At 45.9% G+C, this 19030-nt stretch overlaps 1 protein-coding gene across 2 annotated transcripts in view; it reads left to right on the top strand.

Annotated features, from left to right (window-relative positions):
- The window catches only part of LOC147034803 (EF-hand domain-containing protein 1-like), a 68271-nt gene that overhangs the window by 12320 nt on the left and 36921 nt on the right, over positions 1 to 19030 (top strand). For both annotated transcript variants that reach the window (XM_085889652.1, XM_085889643.1), the window contains exons 4-6: positions 2682 to 2831; positions 7398 to 7587; positions 7860 to 8080. In XM_085889652.1, coding sequence (XP_085745778.1) covers positions 2682 to 2831; positions 7398 to 7587; positions 7860 to 8080 — 561 coding nt within the window. The remainder of the gene's footprint in view (positions 1 to 2681; positions 2832 to 7397; positions 7588 to 7859; positions 8081 to 19030) is intronic.

Raw genomic sequence — 19030 nt, 5'->3', positions numbered from 1 at the left:
TGCAGCCTTGTGCTGCATACGGACGAATGGACCAATGAAACATTGACATAAATACGCCAAATCCTGCCAGATCTCTCAAGCTAAACAGTCGAGCTCAGTTACTACTTCGATAGTATCCGTGAAAGGCTCTAGTTGTGGGCTGAGGGATAGCTGGATAGCCCAGTTGGTAACATGCTTACCTCTTAGCTATCTGGGCCGTGATCTGTTCTCCAAAGAATAGAATCAACTCATGCTGTCATCCTGTTACGGTGCAGACAGAGGATGACATTCCAGAGCATCTCCTCCTTCGAGCGGTGGTAAAATCGGGCATCAGCATTTTGGTTGTGGATGTTATGTAATTATCCCACATGACATCTTGAAAAGAGTAGGTCATTATAGGAGTGTTACCCTGGCTAAGTCCCCTGCCAATCGATTAAACGTGATCAGTAAAGAGAGGTGCATACTGCATAAGTTAGATTAAGTTAAGGGTGAGAATGTCGTTAGTATCTAGAAGATAAGTATATTGATAGGTTAATTGAATGTGGTGAAGATAAATCACAGGCACAAAAAGGGTCAAATGGCCTGCTCCAGCGTTATTCCTTGTAAAATTCTCTGTATCCCACTACTGTTTAAGCAAGTAAAATAGACATAAAATGTCACAGCCCCCGTTGTTTTAGTAATTTTGCATTATGGAGTTAAAGGGCTATCCCATATTTATGAACAACAAAAATGGCCGCCAGTCTACCATTCAGCCATCTTTGATCAGATCGCAAAAGAAAGTGAGGTGCACATGTGTGTGTGCCGTCATGTACTGCGTTTGTGCCAAGTTTGAACAAAATCGGACCATACATGTCTGAGAAATGGTTGAAGACACATTTGATGTAACAAAATGGCCACCGTTCAGCCATCTTCGGTCTGATCTCAAAACAAAATGATGTGCGTATGTTAGCCATCATTCATTACTATCTGTGTGCCCAGTTTGAACATCGTTAAATGCATGTCCGAGAAATGGTTGATGATATGTTCAACATCGGGGTTTTTTTTTTTTTACAAATAAAATGGCTGCGGTCGGCCATCTTGGATCTGATCTCAAAAAAAAATGAAGTACTTATGTAAGCCTTCATTCATTACCTGTTTGCCAAGTTTGAACAGCATCAGTAAATGCATGTTTGAGAAATGGTTGAGGACGTGTTCAACATCGGGTTTTTTACAACTAAAATGGCTGGTCAGTCGGCCATCTTTCATCATCATGTCCGAGAGGTTTTGGACGTGTTTGACACTGGGGAGTTTTGGCCAACAAAAATGGCCGCCTGTCGACCATCTTTGATTGCATCGCGAAGCTAAATGATGTGCTAATGTATACCATCATGTTTTGTCTTTGCGCCATGTACGAATAAAATCAGTCCATACATGTCCAAGATATGGTTGCAGATGCACGCACGCATAGACACAAAAATCGAGACCAAATCCATTAGCCCCCGTTTCGGACTAAGTCCAACAGGGGCTAAAATATAACAGTCCCAGTGCTCTGCTCCTGGATGTACATCTCTAGATCCTGGTGTATCTCCAAATCAAATTATTGATATTGTAATTGCATATATTACAATTGCTTTGACAATTGATTATCTTCCAATCACTCTCATGATATCAAACCTCTGGCATGTTTCAAATCACCTTCCTTGTAAAACCACACGCACTGTTCCATCTGTAGTAGATCATGCCTCAACCTCTGAGCCAGTCTTTGATCATTGAAATGTGAATCTGAAGTCAGTCAATTTACCTCAATTGTAATAGCCAGTACCGTACTCATATTTCTTTACAGTTTGGATTGGTTAATTTCAGGTGCATGTTATTCCTCGCTTTTCATACCTTTGTAAAATGGAGTTACCATTTTATAGCATTACATTGAAGCTACCACAATGCACCATCGAGTTCCATGTAATCGAACTGCTGAAATGCTTGAATCAAGAGATGGATCACTCTATGAGTGTTAACAAGCTGTAACCAACAATGGGACTTGGCCTAAACGACGGGAGAAAGTTATTGCTGGAACAATAATATTTCTCACTTTAGAAAGCTTTTATCTTATCCGAATGTGTACGCATTCTCTCGACCCACGTGCTCAGCATAGAAACTCCAATTTTATTCCAATGAGCTCCCTTCCAATGTTCTTGGCCACCTTGATTGAAGTGGGGATGATGGATTATTTTATTTACCGGAGTGAGAAGCTTAACTTCAGTTGTATTGGAAACAGTTCCTCGTGGGTTCATCAGCTACAACCATAATGCTTTATTGAACTTATAAATATTCATTCAAATCCCAAAATTTAGAGCATCTGGCAATAAGTTCCTGTAAGGCAGAGATGAATGTCGAAAAAGGTTGCTGTTCTTGCTAAGTTCACATTTTTGAATTCCATTTGGAAGCTAGTTGAGAGATGTGATTATCTTACGGTTTTTTGTGAAGGAGTATTGCGAGGGAGAGAGATTAGCTCAAGGTTGTAAAGAAATGAGTGTGTATCTTAGTGAGAATGCCAAGGTCTGTCGTGTTTAATTATTTTTCTCATTAACCCTCCACCACACACAATCATAAAATTGTCTGTCTTGTATGTTTCAGAGCCAAGACACCATTTCAACAGATAAGACTTCCATCATTCAGAGTTCATTGCTTGTAAACTTTGTTCCTTTTATGCATCTCTATGGCAGGACTTCTTGGAGGATCAAGGAATCTTGTTGAACACTTCAGAAGAGATGCCTCAAGATCCATTTATTGCATCACAAGAAAAATATCTTCGGCGTGAGACCAGTCCATCTCCCCCAAAGAAGTTTCAACAATTCCTTGCTTTTGACCGCAAGGTAGACATGGATTGTTGATAGTAATATTAACCCCAACAGGCAAAGGTCTTGATTTTGAATGACCTGAGCCTGTTCATCCAATATCAAGTCTTTTGATGGGCGTGGGCGCGTTTGCACACTAGTGAGTAAGGGGTTTTTAGCCCGTTTATCCAATATCAAGACATATGATTTCAACTTTGTTCCTGTCTTTTGACCTGTGTGACCTAATGATAACCCACTGAAGATGTGAATAAGGGGATTAAAAAATATATTGAGAATGACCATCCTAAAAAGGTTTCAGCAATATTTAACCAGACAGATGCATGGTTGACTCACTAACATCCTCTTGTGGAAATGACAACGAGGGGATAAGATTGCATAATATTTCTTGTAGCATTCTAGTTCAGTTATCTCCAGAATGAATGTCGAAGAGTAAGCGTGAGGTAATTAATCGTGATATTAGGTATGCATCACTTTATGCCCAGACAGACAATGTCTACTATACCCAGTGTATGTCCTAAAAAAACGCCAATCCTGTGAGCCTTTTATTTTATGTTTTACCCTTTGGAATTTGTCTTAAATGTCTGTTTTTAGTGTTTGGGTAGGGCATCAGCCTGCAGTTTAGGTGAGAAAGCACCTGCCGGTAATGTCCAAGGAAAGGGGAAGGGCCATCCAGGTGACAAGTAAGAAATGGGTGGTCCTCCACCTATCAAATGGACCTTCAGGCCAATGGTGAGTGAGAGGGGATGGGAACGGTACATCATGGCATGAGGTGTGGGCAAGAGACGATAGAAGCATGCACAGCGGGTGGAGCAGGGGTGGTGGGTAGCAGATGCGTCGGACCGAACTGAGGAGAGGTTGCATAGATTTGCTCGAGCTACTGCACGATGCCACGCCTTCACTCAGCCAGCCACGCCGCCCCTGCCCCCCCCTTGTCCCTTACACTGAGCTGCGCATGGAGCTCGCCTTCTGTGCAAGGACATGACTGACTTCCTGGGCACCCTGTGTCTTTTCCTGTTGTATCCCACACTGGCCAGTGTATTTCCATCCTGTCACCTCTCTGGTCTATTCCTTGTGGTGTGTCTGTGGGCCCAAATAAGGCTTCATTATTTATGTATCCCGATCATTCTTTGTTTCGTGGGCGCATATGCACAGTAGTGAGTAAGGGGGTTTTATTGTCATCATTAATTATTGCTTGCTTCCTTGTGTCCCTTTCCTCGTGACCATTATTGGCTTAAGATACTGGAGATACACCTGGTCTCGGGATGAATTTGAATTGTTGTAATTTCTCTGGTGATTAGGGAAAGCCCATTGATGGATAATTGGAGGCGGAAATTAATGCCGCACACCCGGACAGTGCTACTTGCCTCCAGCTTGCTTGGACGGAATAGCAAATAATTAGCGTACCGCTCTACCGATGCGGTATCCCCAATCAGTGAGGTATCGTGACGTTAAACACTTGATCCAGCCGGGGATCTTCAAATCAGTGGATCACTACAGTCGTGTTGAGTGGACTTGCCAGACTCAGACCAGGCAGCTGGAATAACTGGATGACTCGTATGCCCTCAAACTGGATGACTCAAAGAATCATATGCCCAGCTTCAGACCTGAGTGCAATCTCCATTTGAAAACATTAAGATACAGCAAGTAAAGCTTTTTAGAAATCCAAGATGTGCAAAAGGTACTGAGGGATTTTTGCCACACACAGAATTTAATTTTAATTGTCAGAAGAAAAATTGATTTGTGTTGAAAAACATTTCTTCTGACTCTCACTAAATAATTACTTTCTACAGCGAAGGCAACATGAAATTAGTCATGCTGCAGTGATGGAAACATGAGTCACACAGACTGATGAGTCATTGATCGTTTTATGAAATGGTCAAAGCTGAGAAGTCGGAGTTGATAAAAGTATGAACAAGGAATGTAGGAAAGTGCGGGTATGAGGAATGTAGGGGAAGGACGTTTGAAAGAGATAGGAATAAGGGAAGGGAAATGTAGGTATGTGGCATACAAAATGGGAGGAACGGGAGGTTAGTCAAAATTCAACAAGTCATACCTAGTTAATAAATATCCTTTGAATCCGATACAATATCATAAAATATGATGAATTAGCCATTATATCAAGAATGAAGTCAGCCGAGAATAAGTGTAGACAACTAGGTGGTACCACGAAGCACAGAAACATTCCATTATCTGTAAAAGTTAAGAGTTTATAAACTTGTAGCAGATCGTTATTGAGGTATGGAAGGTAAAACATGGGCAATGCAGATCGGAGATGTTAATATAATGGAAAGAAGAGAGTGATATGATGGATGAATGGATTGACTTGGAAAGAAAGAATTCCGAGCTCAGAATTGCAGAAGAGATTAAAAATCAAAACTGCTGAAGAACTTAGTAAGAGGAGACTTGGTTGGTATGGTTATGCGCAATGAAGATCAGAAGATGAAGCTGTTAAGAAAGCAACAAAGCTCATGGTCGAAGAAAGAAAGTGAAGTGGACGTCGTAAAAAGACATGGATTGAAGAATGTTTGGGTTTGTCGGAAACTGATGCAATGGATGGATTTCCATGGAGGAATGCCACCATTCAACTAACCCCCTGAAAAAAGGGTAAAATGGCCGTAAAACTCTCTGACTCTCTCGGACTCTCTGGAAAATCCTCTATTTCTCTTTGCCGACGACTCCACCCTCTGCCGTACCATCTGTCATCCCTCAGACCGGCAAGCAGCAGCTTCTTCGCTCACTGCAGATCTGGATAAAATCACAAACTGGTCCAACACGTGGAACATGTCTTTCAATCCAGACAAATCTCACACTCTCACTATGTCTCTTCGAAAGGACCGTTTACAAAACCCCCCCATCCACTTTCTCAACAATCCTCTGGAAGAAGTCTTTTCTTTCAAGCTTCTAGGTCTCACTATCTGCCATGACCATTCCTGGGAAAGTCACATTTCCAACCTCGCCTCAAAAGCCAGTCGCCGACTGGGAATCCTCCGTCGTGCTAAGTCCTTCCTCGGCCCTCTTGAGCTCCTGACCACTTACAAAGCTTTTGTCTGTAGCCTGATGGAGTACTGCTCTCCCCTCTGGGCTGGTGCTCCTGCCTCCCACCTTTCTCGACTTCACGCTGTCGAAACCAGGGCATTTAAGATCATCGGCATCTCCCGCAATGAAGCTGAGTCTTTGGGCCTCTCACTCAATCACCGCAGGTTGGTCGGTGGTCTTTCTGTCTTCTACCGACTCCTCTCCAGCCTTGCCCCCCTGCTCTCTCTGCGATTTGTCCCCACCACATTTCCACAGGGCACTCAAGGTCCGCCAACAACCCCCTTCTGGTAAAACTACCAAAATCACGAATCACTGCTCATCTTCACTCTTTCATTCCTCTTTTTTCCCGCCTTTGGAATAAACTTCCTCACTCTATTCTTTCCCATTCTTCCCTCCAGGCTTTCAAAACAGCTGTTCACCACCACCTCTTATCTTCCCCCATCCAAATCCTCGATCTTTTCTACCCCCGATAATCCACCCAAGCCCACTTCCTTCATTTCTCCGACTTTCCTTCCTGAAAGCCCCTGAAATGTCCATCTTCTCTTCGCCATGTTCCCCGTCCCATCCCCATCCCTCTCCCTTCCACAGTTCACCTAATGTGTCTGTTCCCCACTGTTTTGTCCCTTCCACTCCCGCCCCTCTTGTCTCATGCCTTCTTGCTGTGAGTTGTGTGTTAGCTCTCATACGAGCCTCGACCAAAGTATACAAAAAAAAAAAAAAAAACGTTTGTTGCTGTTGTTGTAATAGTAGTAGTAGTAGTAGTAGTAGTAGTAGGAGTAGTTTTACTACTACTGCTACTATGACAACTACGACTACTACTTCTACTATAGTGTGCAGGATGTTCCTGCTGCTGTCTTTTCATCACTATCAACTTGTCTATGACCTTTTTACCAAATTTAAAATAACTTTTTCCCTTTCCTCAAATCACTTGCTCTGCATTAAAAGGGGATGTGTCACAAAATATGTCACCTTAGAATGTTAATTTGTTCCTATTGCTGTCGGAAAGCATCATATTCGAGTTTATGACTGACACAGAATTTAAACATGATGACAGGTTTTCCAAAAATACGCTGAACGATGGCTTTGCTCGAACGATGTCGGACGTGTGGTTGAGATGGAATGCTTTTAAAGCGAGAATGAGCCATCAGTGTAGAATAACTGATCTGAAAAGATTTTCCCAAGAAAGATCGATGCTGAACGTGAAGCCCAAAATTTTGAGTGGCTGAAATTCTTCAAGAGGATTGTTCAGGAAATAGATGGGAGTGATTGTTTTACAGTGATTATTCCACTAAGTTTGAATCTTCCTTTTGCTTGAAGTGCATTTGATGAAGATATGTAACATGCAATTTGCATGTTTTTTTTCTGATATAATAAAGAAAAATATTCTTTTGAGATGGTTTATACAAAATATAAAAGTTCTTCCAAGAGAGCAAATTCTTGGCTGTGTGCCAATAACAAACAGGTTGTTTTTTATGTGGCCATATTTAAATACAGTACCATACTCTATTTATTTTAGTGCTGTCCAACAATATTTTCATGTGCCTCCAGGTTCTGCGCTTTTATTGTCTATGGGAGGAACCCAATAAGGAGGCAGGACCTCCTCGTCCCTGCGTGGTTCATTACTTCCTAGCAGATAATACAGTGGAGGTGCGTGCTAAGCCCCAAGTGAATGAGGGACGAGTTCCCTTTTATGTGCTCTTACGGCGGCAGCGCCTTCCCAAGATTCTAAAAGAGACTGGTGAGTGCAGGAATGGTCTGAGGAAATGAGGGTCAGTTTAGGGAATGATAGGAATATAAACTGTAACCCTGAATGAGAGGTTTAACCTTTTTGTTGTTGACAACAAATTTTTACAAAGCATTGGAGATCTTCCATTATTCTACTTCACTAGATGTTTCCTTGACATAAATACTTTGTCAATCACAGCAGTCATCCCCTGTACTTTGTGAATGAGTGAAAATGTAATAAATAATACAGGTCTTTTCTGTGGACCTGTGCCGTGCATGTCCCAGCACTTTTCCCAGGGTGCGTGCTGGAACTGACCGATCAAGAGGTTGCCGAGTGGTTAAATCCATCTGATCTCCTGCCCGGTCGCAAAGTACTGATCTTGGGTTGCACTCTGCATGTGTGTGACTGTGATGAGTTTACAAAGACATTCTACCGAAAAAACTTTGGTATTACTGATCTCGCATCAACCCACGGCTCTGTGCCGCCACCAGCGCCCATAACCAAAGTAAGTGTTGATATTGCAAAGGAAGGCCTCATACCTGTGCTTTCTTCGATTTAGCTTTTGATAAAACTTTACCTGCAAAAGCATTTTTTCTCACATTATCATTTAGCACCTACGGTTGGTATGGGTTTAAGCCCAGTGACATATTTTTTCAAGCTACTTTTATGTAAAGTAAATAGTTCTAAAGTTCTCCAATGTAAACAAAAACACTGTTCATGTAATGTACACCCAGATTTCAGTAAACTAATGAACATTCTTTTTTTTCAATCCTTGCTTTTGTGGTGGTGTTGATGAACCAACTTCTCCTGTCTGAGGTTTATGACCCAACTTCTCCTGTCTGTGAAACCGCCTTCCAGAAAGTGTTCTATCTCACCGTCCCCTCCAAGGCTTCAAGCAGGCAGTGCACCACCATTTCATGTCATCCACCATCCTTACTGATAAACTCAAATACCATCATTAACCCTTCCTATCCCAACTCTCGCACTTGCAGTGTTTCTTTTCCTCCTCTCTCCTTCCTCATTTCCTTTTAATTAATTCCCTTGCTTTATTGTGTCCAACTGTTGCCCCGCTGCCCCTTTTCAGTTTTACTATCCTCTTGCTTGTCAGTAAGCCTCAATTTTGAAGAGCAATAAAAAATATGTAAATATACATCTATATCTATATCTATATCTATCTATCTATCTATCTATCCACATACATATATATATATATATATATATATATATATATATATATATATATATATATATATATATACATATATATATATGTTGCTGTTCGTCTTTCGGCTGCTCCCGTTAGGGGTCGCCACAGCGGATCATCCATTATGATCTGCATACTGATTTGGCACAGGTTTTACGCCGGATGCCCTTCCTGACGCAACCCTGGTCGCCTCTTACGACACAGGGATATGGATTGGGTTTTGCCACGATTCCGGGCTGCCCTACACCCTCTCACAGCACGGCCCAGTGCAGAGCTCCCGTCCTCAAGCGATCCTCCAACCCAAACCTCCGAGTAGCCAGATTACAGGCGCACGCCATTACGCCCAGTTATATATATATATATATACATATATGTGTGTGTGTGTGTGTGTGTGTGTGTGTGTGTGTGTGTGTGTGTGTGTGTGTGTGTGTGTGTGTGTGGAAACGTATATAAAAACATACAAATATATCTATATATATAAATATGAACACATATAAACATAGCCTGGTGTTGGCGTAGTGGTTAGGGTAGCGGCTTGGGATCCAAAAGGTCCTGAGTTCAAGTCCCGTTGGCCGCTTGAATTAATACACACCAGGAGGTTGACTCAGCCTGTAATCCTTCTGAGGTCGGCGAAGTGCGTTTCAGTGTACTGGGCCCAGTGTATGCCCCGGTTAGAATAGGTGTACCATATCCCTGTGTCGTAAGAGGCGACCAGGGTTGCGTCAGGAAGGGCATCCGGCGTAAAACCTGTGCCAAATCATTATGCGGATCATAACGGATGATCCGCTGTGGCAACCCCTAACGGGACAGCCGAAAGAAGAAGAAGATATAAACACACATGTATATATATATATGTATATATATATATGTATATATATATATATATATATATATATATATATATATATATATATATATATATATATATATATATATATATATATATATATATATACATATACATATATATGTACATATACATATACATACATATATATATATATATATATATATATATATATATATATATATATATATATATATATATATATATATATATATATATATATATATATATACAGTGGGGAGAACAAGTATTTGATACACTGCCGATTTTGCAGGTTTTCCCACTTACAAAGCACGTAGAGGTCTGTAATTTTTATCATAGGTACACTTGAACTGTGAAAGACGGAATCTAAAACAAAAATCCTGAACGTCACATTGTATGATTTTTAAATAATTAATTTGCATTTTATTGCATGATATAAATATTTGATACATCAGAAAAACAGAACTTAATATTTGGTACAGAAACCTTTGTTTGCAATTACAGACATCAGACATTTCCTGTAATTCTTAACCAGGTTTGCACAGACTGCAGCAGGGATTTTGTCCCACTCTTCCATACAGATCTTCTCCAGATCCTTCAGGTTTCGGGGCTGTCGCCGGGCAACACAGACTTTCAGCTCCCTCCAAAGATTTTCTATTGGGTTCAGGTCTGGAGACTGGCGAGGCCACTCCAGGACCTTGAGATGCTTCTTGCGGAGCCACTCCTTAGTTGCCCTGGCTGTGTATTTCGGGTCGTTGTCATGCTGGAAGACCCAGCCACGCCCCATCTTCAATGCTCTTGTTGAGCGAAGGAGGTTATTGGCCAAGATCTCACGATACATGGCCCCATCCATCCTCCCCTCAATACGGTGCAGTCGTCCTGTCCCCTTTGCAGAAAAGCATCCCCAAAGAATGATGTTTCCACCTCCATGCTTCACGGTTGGGATGGTGTTATTGGGGTTGTACTCATCCTTCTTCTTCCTCCAAACACGGCGAGTGGAGTTTAAACCAAAAGCTCTATTTTGGTCTCATCAGACCACATGACCTTCTCCCATTCCTCCTCTGGATCATCCAGATGGTCATTGGCAAACTTCAGACGGGTCTGGACATGCGCTGGCTTGAGCAGAGGGACCTTGCGTGCGCTGCAGGATTTTAATCCATGACGGCGTAGTGTGTTACTTATGGTTTTCTTTGATACTGTGGTCCCAGCTCTCTTCAGGTCACTGACCAGGTCCTGCCGTGTAGTTCTGGGCTGATCCCTCACCTTTCTCATGATCATTGAGGCTCCACGAGGTGAGATCTTGCATGGAGCCCCAGACCGAGGGAGATTGACTGTTATCTTGAACTTCTTCCATTTTCTTATAATTGCGCCAACAGTTGTTGCCTTCTCACCAAGCTGCTTGCCTATTGTCCTGTATCCATCCCAGCCTTGTGCAAGTCTACAATTTTGTGCCTGATGTCCTTAGACAGCTCTCTGGTCTTGCCCATTGTGGAGAGGTTGGAGTCTGATTGATTGAGTGTGGACAGCTGTCTTTTCTGCAGATAACGAGTTCAAACAGGTGCAGTTAATACAGGTAATGAGTGGAGAATGGGAGGGCTTCTTAAAGACAAAATTAACAAGTCTGTGAGAGCCGGAATTCTTACTGGTTGGTAGGTGATCAAATACTTATTTCATGCAATAAAATGCAAATTGATTATTAAAAAATCATACAATGTGATTTTCAGGATTTTTGTTTTAGATTCAGTCTTTCACAGTTGAAGTTGGTCTTTCACAATCAAAGGGCGGAGGAGCTCCTTGTGAGCCAACGGCCAACCATATCTAGTGCCCAACTGTGTCTGCGGACGTCCTCCTGCAGTTGGCCTACTTCTTATTAGGAGGTTGGTGGCAGGATTTGCACTCCGGCCACCGTAAAACGCTTCATTCCGCAAAACGCAAAAACGCAAAAAATCTGAAAACCCACTCCGTGGGAGTACCTCCTGTGCAGCTTCCCTTCGCAGGGCAGCTCACCGGATGACGGGATTGGGGCAAAGCCTTCGGGACCCCCAATCTTTGATAGGAGGGAAACCACGGGGTATCATCCCTGGGTCAGATTGTGGGAGAGTGTGTCGGAGTGGTGCTGAGGTGTCGTCCACCAGACAGCGGTCTCCTTGGGTTAACCTGAGGCGGTCCCTTCGGGTGGGTGCCTGGAATGTCCTATCCCTAAGAGAGGATGATCACCTGTCTCTGTTATCATCTGAGCTCAAGCGTTTGGACATCGGGATTGCAGCTCTCTCTGAGGTTCGGAGACCGGATTGTGGCGAGATAATGGTGGGTGGTTACACCTACTATTGGTCTGGTCGCTCTGCTGGTTACCATACCCAAGGAGTTGCTGTAGCTGTGTCCAATAAGCTGACCCCCAATGATAATTGAGGTAACACCGGTCAACGAGCGTATTATGAGATTAAGGATTCGCCACTCCTTAGGTGTCATTTCCCTGGTCTCTGTTTATGCTCCGACTGAGGCGAGTGATCTCACCGTGAAGGACACATTCTACGCCACACTGGAGTCTGTGGTTGATCAGTGCCCCAGACGAGATACACTTCTAGTCTTGGGGGATTTCAATGCATCGACTGGAACTGATAGGGATGGTTATGAGGTGTGTGTTGGTCCCCATGGGTCAGGAACTATGAACCAGAATAGCACTAAGTTCCTTGACTTTGCAAGAAGTCATGGACTTAGGGTGGCTGGTTCATGGTTTCAGCGCCCGCAAGCTCATCGCTGGACTTGGTATTCCAACGCTGGCGGTGTGGCAAAGGAGATTTACCATGTCCTCATTGACGGTCGTTGGAGGATGATCCAGAACTGCAGGGTCTACCGGAGTGCTCAGTTCCTCAATAATGACCACAGGCTTGTTGTAGCAACTCTAAAGCTGCACCTCAAATCCTGGAGAATGGTACCATCCCAGCCGAGGCTGGATGTTGCCAAGCTCAGCGATGAGAGAGTAGCTGAGGAGTTTGCGAACAGGCTGAGTGGACACTTGGGAGGTCTGGGTGCTTTGGGGGGTCCTGAAGAGTTGTGGAACACCTTCAAGACCACCGTCCTTGATGTTGCCGGTGGATGTCTTGGAGTTCACCGCAGGGCAAAGAAGAATTTTGTCTCTCAAGGGACACTGGATACCATTGACCAGAGTCGCAGGGCCAGGCTGAATGGCAGAGCTGAGCTGTTCAGGGAGCTGAGGCATAAAACTGTACGTGCACTGAGGGTGGACAAGGAGGCCTATGTGCGAGGAATCTGTGAGGGGGTAGAGCATCACCTGTGGACAGGTGATTCTCGTCCCGCTTACAGGGGAATTCGTGCATTACGTTCATCCAAGCCCATCCCTCGGAGCACTGCAGTTCGAGAAGAGAGTGGTAGGCTCTTGACAGAGGAGTCTGAAGTGAAGGCCCGCTGGGCCGGTTACTTTGAGCGGTTGTACCAGGCTGATCTCCCAGCTGTCGAGTTGGACGTCAAGGGTGTTACAATCCCTGTTGCTGACCCTCGAATCAACTGTGGTCCACCATTGCTTGTGGAAACACGGGCTGCGGTGAACCAGTTGAAACGGGGCAAAGCTCGAGGGATCTGTGGCATCCATGCTGAACTTCTCAAGGCTGGTGGAAATGCTGCACTCGTGTCGTTGCATGCAGTTTTGTGCTCTGCCTGGAACACAGGCATCATCCCAACTGACTGGAAGAGGGGCCTTGTTGTCCCTCTCTGGAAAGGGAAGGGTGATCGCCAAGACTGCAACAACTACCGAGGGGTGACGCTGCTCTCAGTGCCGGGCAAGGTCTTTGCTCGGATAATTCTTGATAGGGTTTGCCACCATCTGCTTGAGCACCAGTGTCCAGAGCAGACAGGCTTTACACCAAAGAGGTCAACGATTGACCGTATCCTTGCACTTCGTGTCCTCACCGAACGCAGACGAGAGTTTCGGCAGGGGCTGCTTGCAGCCTATGTTGATCTCTGTAAAGCGTTCGATTCAGTGAATCGGGATGTCCTCTGGAGGATTCTTGGTCTTCGTGGGGTGCCACCGAAACTGATCGATCTGATTTCTGAACTCTACTCTGGTACTGAGAGTGCTGTGAAGTGTGGTGGTACCATCTCTAACTTATTTCCAGTTGTTACTGGAGTTCGTCAGGAATGTGTACTTGCCCCCACACTTTTCAGCACTTGTATGGACTGGATTTTTGGGAGGATGTCGGAGAGATCAAGTTGCGGTGCATCGTTTGGCAATGTCAAGATCTCGGACCTTGATTTTGCAGATGATGCAGTCATCTTTGCGGAGACTTTAGACATCCTCTTGGGGGCCCTCGAGGAGCTGAATGAGGAGTCGGAGCCGTTGGGATTACGGATTTCTTGGGTCAAAACTAAGATCCAGGCTTTCGGTGACATCTTGGATGCTGCTGTCCTGTCTGTGTCTGTTTGTGGTGAGGATGTTGAGGTCGTGGATAGATTCACTTACCTTGGCAGTGATATTCATGTCTCCGCAGGTTGTGAGCCGGAGGTCAATAAACGTCTGGGTCGGGCCTGGGGAGTCATGGATTCACTGGATCATGGGGTGTGGCGCTGCCGGTACCTGTGCGGGAGGACGAAAGTCCGAGTCTTCAGGTCCTTGGTACTTCCAGTCTTGCTCTATGGGTGCGAGACTTGGACTTTGACCAAGGATCTGAGACGGAGACTTAATTCCTTTGGTACCAGGTCTCTTCGAAGAATCCTTGGCTATCGCTGGTCGGATTTTGTGTCCAAAGAGCGGTTGCTGAGAGACTCGGATGAGATTTGTTACCTGCATGGTCCGTGAGCGTCAGCTGCGGCTGTATGGACATGTGGCTCGTTTTCCTGACGCTGATCCTGCTCACCAGATTCTCTCAGCGAGGGAGTCTCATGAGTGAAGGAGGCCAGTGGGCCGACCACGTGCCTCATGGTTGCAGCAGGTTGACCATCATCTCAAGGAGATGGGGATGGGCCTGGCATCTGCCTGGGGGATGGCCAGACGGAGGACCCTGGAGTACCGACGGAAAGTGGACGCAGCGACGCGCTGTTCTGGCACATGCTCCCATACCTGACCTGACCTGTACCTATGATAAAAATTACAGACCTCGACGTGCTTTGTAAGTGGGAAAACCTGCAAAATCGGCAGTGTATCAAATACTTGTTCTCCCCACTGTATACATATATATATATATATATATATATATATATATATATATATATATATATATATATATATATATATATATATATATATATATATATATATTGTTGCGGTTCTCAGAACCGTATGCATACAACAGATAGGTGTCCCAAGACAGTTATTCCATTATTATACGTGTAGATCGTCCCCTTCCTTTTGTTTAGCGGGACAACAAGGGAGTGCATTGCGATGATCTATTAGCTAGGGTTGCTTCAATCATTTCATCCCCACTCTTCTTCTTTTCTGATTATTCCTGAGGTAAATCAGCCACGTGCACCTTGGAGGCCAGCGCGTGCAGTACCGCGGTGGGGAAACTGCAGCGCGTGCGGCGCCGTTGTGGGGAAACTGCAGCGAGTCATGTGGTGTGCTCGTTGGTGCCGGACTGTCGCTGTCGGCTCGAGCTTCCGATGGTCTGGGGAGAATTGCCGATTGCATTAGAAAGGCATGCAAATAAATACCTTTTAAGATGCTGCAGGAATGGTGTTTTTCACGGCACGGGAAACACGGCCAGCACGATGCCCACCCTGCACGAAACACGTACAGAGGCCAATAAAGCCGACCACGCCATGTTGGGCAAGATACGAGTGTGCGGGTAGAGGCGGCTTGTTCTTTTTTAACCTCAATACCCGACACATATTGGTGTTGGCCCTGTGCACACGCAAGCGGAGTTGTGTGAACGTGAGCGCTGGCCATGTGCATAATGGCGGAACCATGCGCACTGTGTTAAATGTGCTCGAAAGCAGACACATACGCCACTCGTGAAACGTGCATGGATTTATCCATGGCGATGTACCTTCGGTCCTCGCTGGCAGTGGTGGATTCTCCACAGACGGTGAACGTCTTCTTCTGTCTGTGGCCAGCGAGGCTGAGATCGAGCCAGGGAATGTACAGTAGGGGCCACGTTGGTGTGCGCGGAACGAGCGCGTTGATCGACGCTGGTCAAACGCCCGAGCGGGCATGCGGGACCCTCTACCGGTCGCCCGCGGGTTTTTGCGGGATGATTCACGTGCCAATTTCGGTGTGGGTGATTCATGCCATCTTGTGGGTTCGGAGCGCAATATTCCCGGTTGGGGATGGCCTTGCCGGAAACGAAGTGAGGCGGTTTCCGGCCCAAGCTGGCGGGCCATGTAAGGGGTCGGGGCCAATCGGAGCGCCCGATTCGGGTGATGATGTTTGGATTCGGCATGGCCCCTCCCCCAGAGCTGTGGCCCTTGTAAAGGTCGGGGCAGTCCCTCTTGCCCAGACGGTCTGTGTTTCCTGCTCCTCGAATCCACCTTCTCGTCTCCGCCCACGTCGACAGCGCCACGACCCGCCTCCTCGTCTCCGCCCACACCACGTCGACCCCACCCGCCTACCTGATCCCGCCTACTACTCCACCCTCGACCTCTGGACTCCGCCCCCTTCTCCACTCAAGCTCCTTCACGAGCACAGTCTCGACACGTGCGGCTTGGGCCAGAGGCAACGCGCCCACTGTCGGGCACCACACCCTGGAGCAACCCCCCCCCCCCCGAAACGTATTGGTGACACGTCGTGCTATTGGGCGCACAGATACCGAGATCATAACCTCAACCCCCCCCCCCGGTTGCAAAATTCCCAATTCATCGGGTTGTGTGTGTGTGTGTGTGTGTGTGTGTGTGTGTGTGTGTGTGTGTGTGTGTGTGTGTGTGTGTGTGTGTGTGTGTGTGTGTGTGTGTGTGTGTATGTGTGTGTGTGTGTGTGTGTGCGTGCTGGCACCTGTCTGCTTAAGTAAGACTGTCGAAGATTGTTATCATTATTATTGTTCTTATTTCCGCGTTAAGTCTGCTCTGTGTCCGCTTTTCTAAGTTGCCTGTTGATTGTCGCACCATATGCTTCTTTCTATCTCTGCACAACACACCCCCATAAATCTTCACTGTGCCACATATTTTTCCTCGCCTGCTTGTAAATAAATATCATGAGGAATGTTTCCAGCTCGTCTTTGTGGTTTCTTTCATTGATCCAGCATGGTCCGAATCCCAGCTTAGCCGGGACTTTATTCCCAACGATCCGTTCCTTTTAGCCCGTACGTCCTTAGCAGTGTCGCTCGGCTGCATCCGATCCGGTAAAGTGATCCGGTCCGGTAGAGTGATCCGGTAGGGACAAGGCGTACTGAGGGCATGTTTCCCCGGTAATTAAACCACATGATTAATTAGGTAACCCGATTAACCCATAGACGGGAGGACCCTAGGTCACACGGTTGAGTTATTGTCGTCTACGGTCGGTTAAGCGACCCGCCGCGTCACGGTATTATCTGTTTGCGATGGCCTACAATTCCGGGGAGTCTGGTGGGGAATGACATAGCTTCCGCCACCTCGTGGTCTTCTCACCCGACCCCCGACCCGCAACAATATATATATATATATATATATATATATATATATATATATATATGTACACATTTACACTGATGAGCCAAAACATTATGACCACTGACAGGTGAAGTGAATAATATTTATTATCTTGTTACAATAGCACCTGTCAAGGGGTGGGATATATTAAGCAGCAAGTGAACAGTCAGTTCTTCAAGTTGATGTGTTGGATGCAGGAGAAATGGGCAGGAATAAAGACCTGAGCGATTTTGACAAGGGCCAAATTGTTATGGCCAGACGACTGGGTCAGATCATCTCTGAAACCGCAAGGCTTGTGGGGTGCTCCCGGTCAGCAGTGGTGAGTACCTACCGACAGTGGTCCGAGGAGGGACAAACCACAAACCGACGACAGGGTGTTGGACGCCCAAGGCTCATCGATGCGCAAGGGCAACGAAGGCTATCCCGTGAGGTCTGAACCGACAGAAGGTCTACTGTGGCACAAGTCACAGAAAATTTTAATGGTGGTCACAGGAGGAATGTGTCACAATCAACAGTGCATCACACCCTGCTGCATGTGGGGCTGTGAAGCCACAGACCGGTCAGAGTGCCCATGATGACCCCTGTCCACCATCGAAAGCACCTACAATGGGCACGCGAGCGTCGGAACTGGACCTTGGAGCAGTGGAAGAAGGTCGCCTGGTCCGATGAGTCCCGTTTTCTTTTAGATTACGTGGATGGCTGTGTACGTGTGCGCCGTTTACCTGGGGAAGTGATGGCACCAGGATGCACTGTGGGAAGACGACAAGCTGGTGGAGGGAGTGTGATGCTCTGGCCAATGTTCTGCTGGGAAACCCTGGGTCCGACCATTCATGTGGACATCAATTTGACGCGTGTCACCCACCTTAACATCATTGCAGACCAGGTACACCCCTTCATGGCAATGGTATTCCCTGATGGCAATGGCCTCCTTCAGCAGGATAATGACCCCTGCCACACTGCACACATTGTTCGGGAATGGCTTGAGGAACATGATGAAGTGTTCGCGGTGTTGCCCTCACCTCCAAATTCTCCATTTCTCAATCCGATTGAGCATCTGTGGGATGTGCTGGACCGCCAAGTCCGATCCACGGTGGCTCCACCTCGCAACTTACAGGATTTGAAGGATCTGCTGCTAATGTTTTGCTGCCAGATACCACAGGACACCTTTCAGGGGTCTTGTGGAGTCCATGCCTCAGCGGGTCGGTGCTGTTATGGCGGCACATGGAGGACCAACAGCATATTAAGGCAGGTGGTCATAATGTTTTGGCTCTTCAGTGGATATATATATATATATATATATATATATATATATATATATATATATATATATATATATATATATTGTTGTGGTTGACCAAATTCGCAAACCACCATTCAGGTCCCTTAGGTGAGATATCTCGGTAAGTATATGTGTAGTTAGGCCCAAACCCGTTGTCTAGAGGGAATAAATGTCATTCATGAGGGCTGCGACTCTTCAGGATAGCCGTTTTTCTTTTACTATCTTTATTTTGGACCAACCGCCATTATTACCACCACCAACCACGTCTCAACAGCCATCACAACAACAACCACCAGCCACAACACCGCTTCACCACAACCGCCACGACCATTACCGTCACAACTCGCCACCATCGCATCACCGTCATCTCGCGCCACTCGTGGGCACCGATGCTGGACTCGTGTAGGGCGCGCACCGTGCAGCGTGTTCAAAAGCATCGCGGACTTTCCGAAGAAAAACGGATCAAAAACGACTCACGCCCACTTTTGTTCCGTCCAATCGGTGAGCGGGGGGGGCGATTTGGCCCCGCCTCTAGGGCGTTGGAGGGCGGTCGCAATATGCAAATTCATGG

Source organism: Eptatretus burgeri, chromosome 1 (assembly GCF_056783735.1).
Source record: "Eptatretus burgeri isolate ZD-2024b chromosome 1, Ebu_testis_v1, whole genome shotgun sequence".
Classification (NCBI taxonomy): Eukaryota; Metazoa; Chordata; class Myxini; order Myxiniformes; family Myxinidae; genus Eptatretus; species Eptatretus burgeri.
This window is presented reverse-complemented; position numbering and strand designations above follow the sequence as displayed.